The sequence below is a fragment of the Lepisosteus oculatus genome, chromosome 2 (assembly GCF_040954835.1).
Source record: "Lepisosteus oculatus isolate fLepOcu1 chromosome 2, fLepOcu1.hap2, whole genome shotgun sequence".
Lineage (NCBI taxonomy): Eukaryota > Metazoa > Chordata > Actinopteri > Semionotiformes > Lepisosteidae > Lepisosteus > Lepisosteus oculatus.
In genome coordinates, this window is record NC_090697.1 from 50,426,494 (window position 1) to 50,439,398 (window position 12,905).

A 12,905-nucleotide genomic window follows, 5' to 3' on the forward strand; every position below is an offset into this window, starting at 1 on the left:
AACAGTTAAACAATTTACTGCAGCAGCGAATAACTGCTAAATCAGTCCAATTCTCTTTATTTCTAAAATACTACAGTCCTCGGCCCATTCTACTCCCTCCTGTGGACTCTTCCTGCTCATCTATTCCCCTTCCAGCTCACCTGCTTCTGGAGGCGCTCCGCCAGTTCTCTCTCCCTTTGTGCTCTTTCCTCTTCAGCACGTTTCTCCTCCTCCTCCCTCTTCCTCTTCTCCTCTGCCAGCCGTTGAGCCTCCTCCTCCCGACGCGCTTTCTCCTCTGCCTTCCTCCTCGCCATCTCCTCCCTGCTCCGCCTGTGCAGGACAGGATCCGCACAACAATGGTTGGCGAACCAAAACCAACTTTCGGGGAACAGAATGAACGAGAGACAGACATGAGTCTGCCTTGGCAGAAATGTCCCTATGGACATTTGGATATGACAAATCTCCAAGGAACAACATATAATATTAAATTTGAGGCAATTTCTGAGATTTTTGTTTGTATTTCAGTAACACTTTTGCCAGTTTATGCAAGCAATTATTAAATATGCGTTTCTGCGGCATGATTGGTTGAAGCAATAATTGGTTACCCGAAAAGATGGCAATCCCTGCCTGCCTAGGCAAGAAAAGATCTTAAATTTCTTGTCTGACTGCTGAGAGGAATTGTGCATAGGGCTGTGACCTCTGGACTGGAGGGTAGCGTGTTCAAATCCCTGGTGGGTCACTGCTTACTTAAAAGATTAAAATGATCTGCTTTTACACAAATATCATGTTACACTTTTCCACAGTGCTTTCCTGACTACAAATAAAGACAAAGCCTTTCGTAGTTCAGCCACACCCACAGCAACAACTGTGAATGCGTATTCTCCAGTCATTCTGTGAAAGCAAACGTGAGGGTGGTAGACGCATGAGAACTAGGGCGCAAAAACAAGCCTTTATGGTGTATGACTTAGAACCGGGGGAAGGTAGAATGAGGCAGCCACCAGACCCCTAACTGTGCAAAGGCCTTCTATTCTACCTTTCAGCCTCCTCCATCTCTCTGCGCTCCTGCTCCTCCCTCTCTCTCAGTTCACGGGCCTGGCGCCTCTTCTCAGCCAGTAGACGAGTAGCCTCCTCAGGGTCAGTGGTGCCCGCCGAGGGCTTGGTTCCACCGGCTGGGGAGGTTCCTGCAGCGGGCACGGCCTGCAGCTGTGACTGAGCTGGACCAGGCTCTGGCGAGAAGAAGAATTCCTTTATTTTTCCTTCAATGGATACCTGGAGATTACTTTGCCCAGAGGCTGTTCTGCAACACGAATAAAGGTTTTCATTTCTATACACTAAAGGGGAAAGACATTTTCAACCATTGTTTTACTGAACCGGCTGTCTCTGTCTAAATGCCAACCACGACAGAAACAGGCCAGTCGCTCTGTCTTCCAGCCACACTGCCCAGTTAAGCAAACCTAAGTCAGAACTAAAGAAGAGCTGCTGAAAGCACAGGCTCTTACCTTTAGCGGGCTCATGTTTAGGTGCAGTGTCTTTAGCAGGTGATGGTAGCTCAGGATTTATTTCTTCTGAAATTTGCACATTGTCTGCACTTTCAGCTCCGTCCTCCTGCTCCTCTGTCTGACTCTGCAGCACGGTCCTCACTGGCCGCACGTTCCCAGGAGACAGGGGGTGGCTCTGCCCAGGAGATTCCTGGGATGGATCAGGGGGAGATCTCACTGGCTTTGGAATGCTGATCACTGGAGGTGCCTTGTGGACCGCTCTATGATGAAACATACAAGTCAACTTAATTTGTTATGACTTACCTTGACTATTTAATAAGATTCATTTAGAAAATGCAGAAGTATGAGACTGCAGAGGTGCTAAAATATTTTTGGAGCATTCACCTCTTACCTTTGTTTTTTAATTTCTGCTGACTAGAGTATTAGAATTTGTCTTTTATGAGGAACTTTATCAAAAGCCTTCAGAAAACCTAAATACACCACATCACATGCTCTTTGTTTTTCCATTATAGTTGTTATATGTTAATATTTGTGTACAATATACTAGTAAGACCTTGATTATTGTGCAAGATTTTGGCTACCACATCCCAAAAAATATACTGCTGCTCTGGAATCAGCCCAGAGAAGAGCAACCAGACACATTATCTGGTTTAATCACATGTCTTAAACTTACAGGCTTAAATTACAATTTTTTTAAACAAAAGAAGACTACAAGGGGAACTGATCACATATTCAATATCCTCAAGGGCTTTAGGAAAGCCAACCCAATGGACTAAAACAAAAGTGAAACATGAACCAGAAGACTAAGGCATTTAAACCTGAGATTGGGAGGCACAGTTTTGTACAAAGGGTTGTGTGGGAAGCTCCATGTCCCCGTTGCTGGAGCCCATACCCAAGTTTCTTTCAAAAAACAACAGATGAGATCATTGGATCACTTGCCCTTCAGGATTACCAGTGGGCGAGGCACTGTGAGTGGGGCTGTGAGAGAGAGGGAGGAATACTCTGGGCAGACGTGGACAAACAGAGGAGTCTGGCTAGAGCTGACAGGGTGGGGGTCATGGGACAGTCCAATGCCAGGAGGGGCGTAATGCTACAGTATATTTATAAAAACAAATTAAAGCTGGTGTGACTGCTTTGTGCAAACAAACATAATAATAATAATTTGCATTCACCATTTGCATTTAAAGATACAATGTGAACAGGTAACAGTGTGATCAATTTAGCTCCTGCAGCACTTCTCCCATCACTACTGTATACAGCATTCTGAAGGCAGTACAGAAATATGTATCAATGTAATTACAGAGTGAAATATTTAAAATTCATTACTATTTTCCTTATAGCCTTGGACTTGATAGAACTCCAGACTTGTATTGATCCATCCCAATGTTTTATTGTAGCTTATGTGCACTGATTGTAATGCAGCTCTCCTGTCTGTCTTTGAATGAACTTTATAATATATTATACTGCACCTTTTGTGGTACAGACACTGATTATTGATGAATAGCTCAAACCTGGACTTGTCTGTAAAGAGCACTTGTTTCCAGGTTTCATCACCTCATTGTTTAATTTCTGCTGCCCATTGGTGTCTTTTTTGTTCTGTGCAGCTGCACAATCACTGTGAACATTTTATGTTTATGTGCATCTGGTTGCTCTTGCAGCAAGACCATTTACAAGATTTCTGCTGGAATGTCACCTGCCGTGTAGACTATTTACACAGGAACATACTGGATAGTTTGGATTTTCTTTCTCAACCACGTTTATTGTCAACAATACCAATTTTCTGTACACTCTTCAGGGTCTTGCTAATGGCACAGGATGAAATGAGTCTGGCTGAAATCTGTTGAAGGGAATTCACCTGTTTTGGCTAAAACATTGAGTTTTATGTGCTTGTCACATGTGGCTTCTTTCCCAGGAGCCATCATATTCACTGCAAGTTTAAAACTCTTTAAAAACTCTAAATTAATCTCTTATCTACACTTGTATGTTGGTTTGGCACAATTAGATTAATCAGGCAATCGATAATGTATTGGAACACTGCATTAGGGCCACATTTAAATTAAAAGCAAAATATATTATTCTACAATTTGTCTTTTGTGTAATATACCATATTTATCCTGTTTCCAGTATGATTATTTCCAGTATTTATATATACAGTGATATATATAAATATATTGAACAGTGGAAGACTATTTTACAATAATACAGTATAAGCCATTTAAGTTCAAACCACATTTCTCCAAACTGTCAGATATGTCTTCAACTTTGCATTGAAAAGCTTACTAAAGCTATTATTCAACATGTCTCTATGTTCACGTTTACTGGAAGAAAACAAGTTCCATTGCATCCCAAAATATAGGGCATCCAGCCAAGGGCATCTGAATATTTTAAAAGACATTAAAAGGTGTAAGCACTACATCGCATGATGTAAGTGTGGCACCTCAACCTTAACAATTGCAATTAAAGCAGCTGGACTATTATGCAACAAGTATACAATTTGCAATAATCACAACATTGATGGACCATGAGGATGGATCTTTTTTTTAATGACACTTCTGAATGCAAGATTTGATTGACTGCAGTAATCTTACCGTACTGGAGAGGGTGCTGTTGCTCTGCTCCTCACACTAGAGGGAGATAGAGACCTCCTGCTTGTTGCAGGAGTAGGGGTAGAGAGGTTGGTCCAGGATTTATCCTTTTCTTTTTTAGCAACCTAAACCACAAATTAATTAAGTTAAAAGAGGTAATCAGAAACTTTATTTACCATGTAAAGCATTCTGTCCCAAGCCTTCTGGAATCATCTGAACAGAATTATGTAAAAGGTTTCATAGTTAGTGACTAGCTCTAAAAACAGTCTTTGAATTTTCTATTAAGACCAATATGTTCAGCTTGAGCATGTGGTACTAAACTGAATAATGTTATTTAATATTAATGAATAATGTTTCATGACCTAAGTCTCAAGATAAATGGTAAAAAATGGTGCTTTAATTATAAACAATAATTTACTAAATAGTGGCTCTTATATGAATCCTCCCACTTAAAATTTGAAATTATATAGGTCAGTAAGTCCTGAACATGATCAAAGTGCAGCTAACTGGAAATAGACTCACTCTCTGTTCCATTAAAAAAGTAATAAGAAATAACAGAACTGAAAAAAATACAAAATTGTATTAACATTTGACAAAGTTAGAATAGAATAAATAGAATAAAGCACAAAAAGGGTCTGTGGAAAAACTGCATTTCACATTTCAGTCACATAGTGACAATCCAGATGGAAAAAAAGGCTGCAGAAAATCCAGACTTCGTAGAAATAAACTAAGTTCTGTTGAGATACTATTCATGATCATGTTCTGATTCATTAAACACAATATTGTTTATTAAACTGTATTTATCCAGTATCATTGTCATTGATCTCATTAGTAAAAGTGTTAATTAAATCAAATATTGTAAGCTAAGAAATAAGGTGTCATTATGTTTGCAACAGTATATTGTGTAAATATAAAAATGGAAAAATTATAGTCTTTTCTTTCGCAGTCGAAACCACTCTGAACAGATGCGATGACTGTTTGCGTCACCCACCCTACACTGATTAATAGGGCCAAAATCCCATCCCTAAGTAGTTAATTAGTTAAGTCCTTCCACTAAGACAGATGGACTATCAGAAAAGCCTTTTGGAGTTGAGCTTACAGTATACCTGTAGCAGGCATTTGCAAACATACAGCTAATAACCTGATCTTCATCTTTTTTTTCATAAAGAAAGCTCAGTTCACAAACAGTAAAAACAACAAATCATTATTAGTTTTTAAATGAGTGGCATTACAGAAATATTACTAATTTGAAAATGAACTGTTCTTCTTCTGTGCTCCTTTACACCTAATGTGTCCAATAACTACTGTACTACAAGCCTGATCTTCCAGGTCAGGGTTGTGTACAGTACGTTCAGAAAATGATCAAATCAGAACCTTATCTACTTGCTCTAATACGGAGTATCCTTAAGACGAGCTTGGGGATCCATGGTTCTTAAATTTACTTCAGGCTGATGTATACCTTTCCTAACATGACTGTTTGTGACTTAACAAAATTGCACTCCACCTGCTTTTTTGTCTTGCTGAAGGTGAACATCATTTGAAGATGCACAAATACAAGAATAAATCACAAGTACTTATAGACAAATACTTCTCAGTAAGGTACCATTCTGTTTCATTCTAGTTTTAAACAAACAAAGGAAACAAACTCTGAGGCATAATTTAGTCACATGACCATCCTGTTCATAATACAGTATAACAGACTACTTGTGAATGCCTGCTGTCAGAAGCTGTCTTAAAGAAATGGAAACATTCAAAATTAATTCAGCTTTGTAGGGCATGAGTTAAACAATAATTAATGAAAGGAAGGGAGCTTGAAAATGAATAGCACAGGACTTTACAATAATGTATTAGTTATGCAACCAGAGTCACAGGTCAGCAGTTTCCAGTGGTTCTCACAAAACAAGAGCAGGGTAAGCATTTTTCATGAAAAACACTAAAGACACTGTCTTATACCTGTGTAATATAAACGTATAAATATGAGTTGTTCATAGCTGCTTTTCCATTTTAACTTAACATGGCTGGACTCAGTGTAAGACAATTCTTTAACTATGACCAGACTCTCCAGGACTCTGGAAAGGGCGAAGAGGCTGGCTTTTTGTCATAGGGGATCAGGTGATTGAATCCAAGGCCAAACCAAACACACTGCATTGATGCAGGTCCGTGAGGACAGTGCACTTTTTAACTTAACAAGCAACATACCGTATAAGAACAAAGGAATAAGATTTAGAAGTTAAATGTTTGAATAAAGTAGTATTTATATACTGTACTGTAAATTATCAATCATCCCTTTTGTATCTGGCACCAGGTAAACAATTTGGTTATTTATATACAGTAAATGTCTTAATTACACATCACCCTTTTATATTTGTCACGGGTAAACATAATATATTAAAAGCAGGAAAACGTCAAGCTGTCAGGGGGGCAGTTTTTATTGCCACATTTGAACACATCCAACTATGCAGAAACATGTATTTACACTCATCCTAGTTATGAGATGCTAAACATTAACTGGTTGAATATGAGCATTTGGGGGTACGTTTAACATTAAAAAAGCTTTACAGGAATTCACATCCTCACAAATATGTTTTTCCAAGTCCAAGAATATTTCTCAGAATATTCTACGCTGACTTAGCACAGACATGAGACAATCTTACCGTTGCCAGATGGACAGTTCTCCTGCGTGAAGCCGTGTCAGAGCTGGTTATGGTCACTTTCGGCCGCTCAGTGCTCCTACAGTGGACAGACTTGTAGGACACTGGGGTCATAGGACTGCAAGATGCTGAACGGGGACAAATGGGGATAACTGTACAGTGGGTTTTTTTTAAGTAATGGAGGAGAGGGAGTGGAGATGAAAAACCATCAAAAGGGAAGAGAAAGAGAGAATAAAGCGACTATTAGATTAGCTACAAAATGCAAAAAGATGTGGGTACCAGAACCATCACTTTAAATCTCTTCTTAATTTAAAGAACAGGATAATGCATGTCTTTGGACATCTTTTTTTATGGAATTGCTGTTTTTCCTGTTTTAAGATGATTAATGTCTTGGTAGGAATGAAGCCATTCCATCTTCATTTTTTTCAATGAACACCTACTTTCATGCTTAATTTTGACACATTCTGATCTGAATTTTGGCATCAAAGTACACTAAGCTTGCCAGAACGGGTTTTGTATAAAAACTGAAAAGCAAACCAGTACTGTAGAAAATGCCAGTGCAGATTTTCTGACAAATCATTAGATTTGTCATTTATTACCAACAGCATTTTTTGATGAGCCCCTTTAGGAGACTGCTGTATTCCCTCGCCAGGTTCTACAAGCTATCCACATCTGAACCATCTCCAAATCTATGTAGTTTTCTTTTTTGGAGGGGGTTAGGTTCATAGTGATGGCTGAGTTACACACTGCAGCTGCTGTGGATTTGAAAAGTGTTAGTAATTAAATCAGTAACAGAACTGCACACTGGAAAAGAAATGGCATGCAGCTTAAAGGTTGTTATTGATGGCAGGGAATAACTGGAGAAAACAGACAAGGCAACACCAGCACCAGCAAAGCAAATCCCCCTTAGTTGACAAGAGAAACAGAGGAAAGGCTACGCATATTTCTTCCTCTCACTCCAAACAACACAATTTCACTCATTTCAAGCATTAGAAAACGCAAAATGCTGAAGTTACCAGGTGTGTTATCGAAGTGCACAGCAAAGAATCCATAACAGGAAATGTACCAATTTTGTCTAGTGCCTTTTTTTAAAAAAAAAAACCCAAACAATCTCATCTGAATTTGCTCAGAAAGAGGACAAATATCTAAAAATATCAGCACTTCTGAATTACCTTTGTTAGAAACATAAGATAAAAGAAGTCATCTTACATGCAAACCATAATCAGTGAAGGTCAATATATATAGTACACATTTGTACAGACTCTTCAAATTCCCAGTTTCAGTAATTTTTATTCTGCTGAATTTTGTCAAATATTTTGCTTCTGGAAATGCACTTCCTAAGAAGTTCTATATTGGCAGTTTTCTTTTAAAACGTTTTCCAAGTTCACCTGCTCTCAAAGCCAAAATGAAACCTGCTCCATATAAAGAAAATACAAAAAAAAAAGCACTTCTTCGTGAAAACAACCCAAGCTCTATGGCGTATGGACCTATCATGCCGTTTGTGAATACAGATGTTCAAAAATGTTTCCGATTGAGTCATCACTGCCAGGAACCAGAATCTGGAATGTCAGTTTTGCTTTCAATGCATGTACAGTATTAGCCAGTAAACATATATAATATTCACACATGGGTCTCAGACAACTGCCACCAACGGGAAACCTACCTATCTCCCCGGACAAAGACACAGCACTTCTGCTCCTGGCCAGGTAGGAATGGGTGGGAGTCAGCAGCCGGCTGACGATGGAGCTCTCCCAGGCACTGAGCTGCAGGCGACGAGCTGCGAGTTATAGGACCGCATAGACACATTAGACACAGCAGGAGCAGCTGCATGAGAGCTCATGACTTGCAGCCAGTCAAACAAAATATAAATAAGCATTGACGGTGACCAGATGAACTATAGCTGGAAAAAAAAGCAGAAAGAAAGAGCTGGTATTGCAAATCATATCCTATGCAAATAGAAATGTTTCAATCAAAACATAAAATATCGTGCAGTTCCACAATCTCACGTTTGCTGAGCTCTATCTTACATGCATCAAGTGATAATGGATGCTCTAACTGCAGTGCACAAATCATAAATACAAAGATGCACAGTTTAGATAAATATTTTCCCAGTAGTCTGGCAAATCGCTAAGCTTGAGGGTTAATGTGGACAGCTAGAGTAATTTAAGAATTCCTTATAGAAAGCAGTTATTATAGTCTCGAGAGCTACCACAGCCCAGCTACAAAATAAGGAATGCAAGCTTAGCATCTGCCCTGGTTAACGTGTGGTGACAAAGAAAGCAATTGATGGTTTCAGCTGACAGATTATCATTGAAGGCTTGTGAGGTGAAACTGAGCTGGAAATTGCATACACCTCCCAGAGGGCCAGTGAATCGGTTAAAACACGTGTCTCAGACATTCCTTAAATCTGCCAAAAGACACTTTGAAAATGCTGAACGGGCCTTCATTAACTGAAGTAATCTTTTTTTCTGTATACACTGTATTGTACTCTTTGTTGCTGTTTATTGTCAGAGCCAAAACAAAAAAAAACAATCAGAATCCTAATAAAGACACTGATCACTATGATAACAAAATAGTTGTAGGAATGCATTGGTAATGATTTGCCTAAAGCTCGTAAATACAGTAATCACAACTGTTACATCTAATACTTCCATCATGAAGAACAGATGTCGATTTTCACTTTTTCTCCAAAAAATACTCACAGCAAAGAATATGGCCATATCATTAAATAAACCTAAATGTATTAATCTAGAATGTAATTGGCAATCTCCAGCCAGTTTCATATGAAAACCTTTCAGTGATTGATTTAGAAAGCACTTTCGAATTTGCATCTTCCTCAGAAACACCTGGCCGTCGATCCTGAGGGGGCTTTTCTCTGGAGGAGGTGTGTGGCTTTGACTGAGGTTTATTAAGGAAGGGAGTTCTTTTCTGTAAGGCTGTGCAAACAAACCAAACAAGTTATTGAATTACCACACTGGAAGGGAGTTTCAGTATGTTCCACATTCACTTTTGTAAGTACAGTATCTGATAACTGAAGAACACCTTGTGAAAAGTTCAAGTTCTGCATTTCCTTTGATTAATACTCACCAAGTTAGGAACCTTATGAACTAACCTTTACAGACTGCCTGATTGCTGGTAAAGACCGTCATTGTAAAAGTAATATACAAGGAAACTTGGAATGATTTCCATCATTCATAGTATTTAGTAACATAGTATAAGTATATACAGTAGTAACCACATTTTGAAAAATTGAAGCTTATGTGCAATATGTACAAACATTTTGCTCCTCTTGGGTCTTTTTTTGCTATGAAGAGTATAGCACCTGTAAAGCAAACAAGAGCCTTAACATTATAAAAAATACACAAAACAATTCTCATCACAGTTATGCACATAAAGAAGCTGAGGTTCAAAAGCTGTTAAAGAAAATGTTAATCTTATTCTCTTTGCAAACGGGCTTGTACTATTGCTGCATTATTTTTCTTCATGGTTCCATAATTTCATCTAAAACAAAAAAGGAAGGTCTCAACATGAAACATACAGTACAACAGGCAGCAGAAACAAACAGTGTTATGAAAAAAAAATGTAAAATAAACAAACTGCAAATGGATGTGAGGTGATGAAGACAATAACACAGATGAGTCATCAGAACTCAAGACATATTACACCAGTGTTTCCTGACTCATAGTTAAACAGGCAATATGACGGTAAAGACAAGTCTTTCAAAATGCAGATGTATAGATACTTTATTGATCCCGTGAGGGAAATCAATAAAGATTGATTATAACAGTATAACAGATAAAACAATGTATTTTAATACACTGTCCAAATTTGACCTGTCAAACTATGTACTGTATATTCAAAGACGGCTCTAAAAATATTCTATCATCTGCTGCCGATAGACAGTATATGTTCTCTATTTTCCAGAAAGATAAATTGCACAGAAAATATATGTTGAATGCATTTTATTTTGTTCTACATTATTAATAAACTATATTGTAGGAGGACAAAGACATGGCCTCCCGAAGCCCAAGAGCAATGTGGAACTGGTAGGCGTCCACTTCCCAGCTGATCACCCCAGATTTTTAAGAAGGAAAAGGGTAAGAGAATGGACAAAATCTTCACCTGGTCTTGTCCAATGCAGCTTCTAATGACTTTACAAAACCGATATACCCTTACAGGATTTTTAAAAATAAATCTCAATGATGCCAGCTTTCTATGCCTGCTTCATGGTCTTAAAAAGAATTTAGCTGCTCATACATAGTCACATATTATTCTTTACGCTGAAAGCGATCGGAGGAACTGTACCTCTGTCTGGAGAATTTAACAACGTTGCAGACGAGGAAGAGAGCCGCTTGTTAATGACAGGGTCTGCATGTTTCGAAAGATTCACAGTGGAAACTGACCTCCTGTCTGCATCTAAAACAAATGGAAATATTGGCAAGTGACACCCTGATGCAATAACTCAGCTCTTGCTCTATCCTACTCATCAGGAACTACTAGGTATTATGGAGAAAGCAATTTAGAAGAGGTGTGAATTGCGAACAACTGCAGATTGGCCTTGTCTATCTGACATAACAGCCCTGCTATGGACTTAAACTGTAGTAAAAAGAATATATCCACAGTGCGGCAAACCATGACAATTTAAACACACAGTGAATCAAACAGAAAAAAGTGTCGTTTAATAATTTTCTAAAGCACAGATTAAATGCCAACCAAGGGGAACCATCACAGGAAAAAGAATACACAGTTATTTAATTAGATTTTGCAATTTAATATGAATCACATTTTCATGGCTTGATTATGTGTCTACCAAAAATATCAATTCTGTGGTCAGCATCTTTTGTTGCAGAACATTCATTGTGGAACATTAATGCTAACTCAGGAAACAAGTATGTGCTCAAACTGGACTGCATACAGTTTGTTCACAGACCTGCGCAGTTATGTCAAATAACATGAGCCAATCTGCTTTAGGTGGTAAGTTTATTATGCTTTCTATAGTTCTAGTCTATGGTATCTAATGTAAATCATGCACAGTGTTGAGATGCCTGCTACCAGGTGACGTACTCCTACATGGTAAGATACATTGATGAGGAATCGATATTCACATTGCATTTTTGTACCATATCTGCGAACACCAAAAGCACCCTGGAAGTGGTGCTCCAGGCCTGCTATATCAAGAGGAAAGAGGAAAGCGGATTCAACAAAACCTGGACAAGAGAAAAAAGGAACAGCCAATGCAAGACAATGAATGATCCTCAGAGTGACAAACCAAATCATAATCATGCAACAGAATGCGAAATAAAGATGGCGACGGACATTAAGGCATTATTGAAGTACTAATTAACCATAAAAGACTGCTGCTGAAAGCATATCTTAAAAATACTGCAGCAAAACACTACACTGAATATAAGACTAATGTTTCAAAGATTTCCAATTTCTTAAACTTTTAATTCAAAAGTATTTCTCATGTCTTTAATTACATGACAAAATCCCACCAGAGTTTCCTCTGTAAATTAAGAATCCTGGGGTGGTTTTATACAGTATAACATTAAAGACCAGGAAGGCCCTCCAAGAGGCCCACAGTTCCTCTGAGACGTGTTACCAGCTCTGCCTTTTTGGTTCACACTGGAAAACTGGAATTAAAATGGGGGGGGGGGGGCTTAAGCGTCAATCAGAAGCCAGGCGCTTCATTCACTGGCATTGTCCTGCCCTCAAGATGAAAACCAGTCAGTGATGTGGGTTACACTTGCACAGCAACACGAGTGTTCGCCACCAGCCTGTGTTCACAGCCTGTGTTCTCAGCCTACAGTGTGGCACTAATGGGGGCTTCTAGTGATACCCAGTAAGAAACACCACCAGTTATCATCAAGGGAATAAATTCTGCTGCTGTAATTCAAAAGCTTCTGAAATAAAGGACCCCCCAACTGTGCCAATGTGTTGTTTTTGATGCATCTTCTATACAAGAACATCCTATTTCAAACTTCTTTTGTCACAAGTATTTATAAATGTTACAGCAATTTGTTTTTATGTATTCCTTACATACAAACAATTTAATTTGTGTATCAAGGAATTATTGTGGTCACCAAATTCTTATTTTTACAGCTCTTGGTATGTCTGTTTGTGTTTTTAATTTCACTGGGATCTAGATATCCAGGGAACAAAATTAACAATACTGCAGCAGATAGAACATA

At 38.5% G+C, this 12,905-nt stretch overlaps 1 protein-coding gene across 18 annotated transcripts in view; it reads right to left on the reverse strand.

Annotated features, from left to right (window-relative positions):
- map7b (microtubule-associated protein 7b) overlaps positions 1 to 12,905 on the reverse strand; it is a 70,496-nt gene that overhangs the window by 6,202 nt on the left and 51,389 nt on the right. For 6 of the 18 annotated variants that reach the window (XM_015348889.2, XM_015348903.2, XM_015348870.2 and 3 more), the window contains exons 6-14: positions 11,820 to 11,921; positions 11,020 to 11,130; positions 9,561 to 9,650; positions 8,378 to 8,491; positions 6,718 to 6,866; positions 4,067 to 4,188; positions 1,479 to 1,738; positions 1,013 to 1,205; positions 141 to 309 (exon numbers count right to left, since the gene is read on the reverse strand). In XM_015348889.2, coding sequence (XP_015204375.2) covers positions 141 to 309; positions 1,013 to 1,205; positions 1,479 to 1,738; positions 4,067 to 4,188; positions 6,718 to 6,866; positions 8,378 to 8,491; positions 9,561 to 9,650; positions 11,020 to 11,130; positions 11,820 to 11,921 — 1,310 coding nt within the window. The remainder of the gene's footprint in view (positions 1 to 140; positions 310 to 1,012; positions 1,206 to 1,478; positions 1,739 to 4,066; positions 4,189 to 6,717; positions 6,867 to 8,377; positions 8,492 to 9,560; positions 9,651 to 11,019; positions 11,131 to 11,819; positions 11,922 to 12,905) is intronic. The other 12 variants (XM_069178809.1, XM_015348940.2, XM_015348875.2 and 9 more) reach the window with 11 other exon arrangements.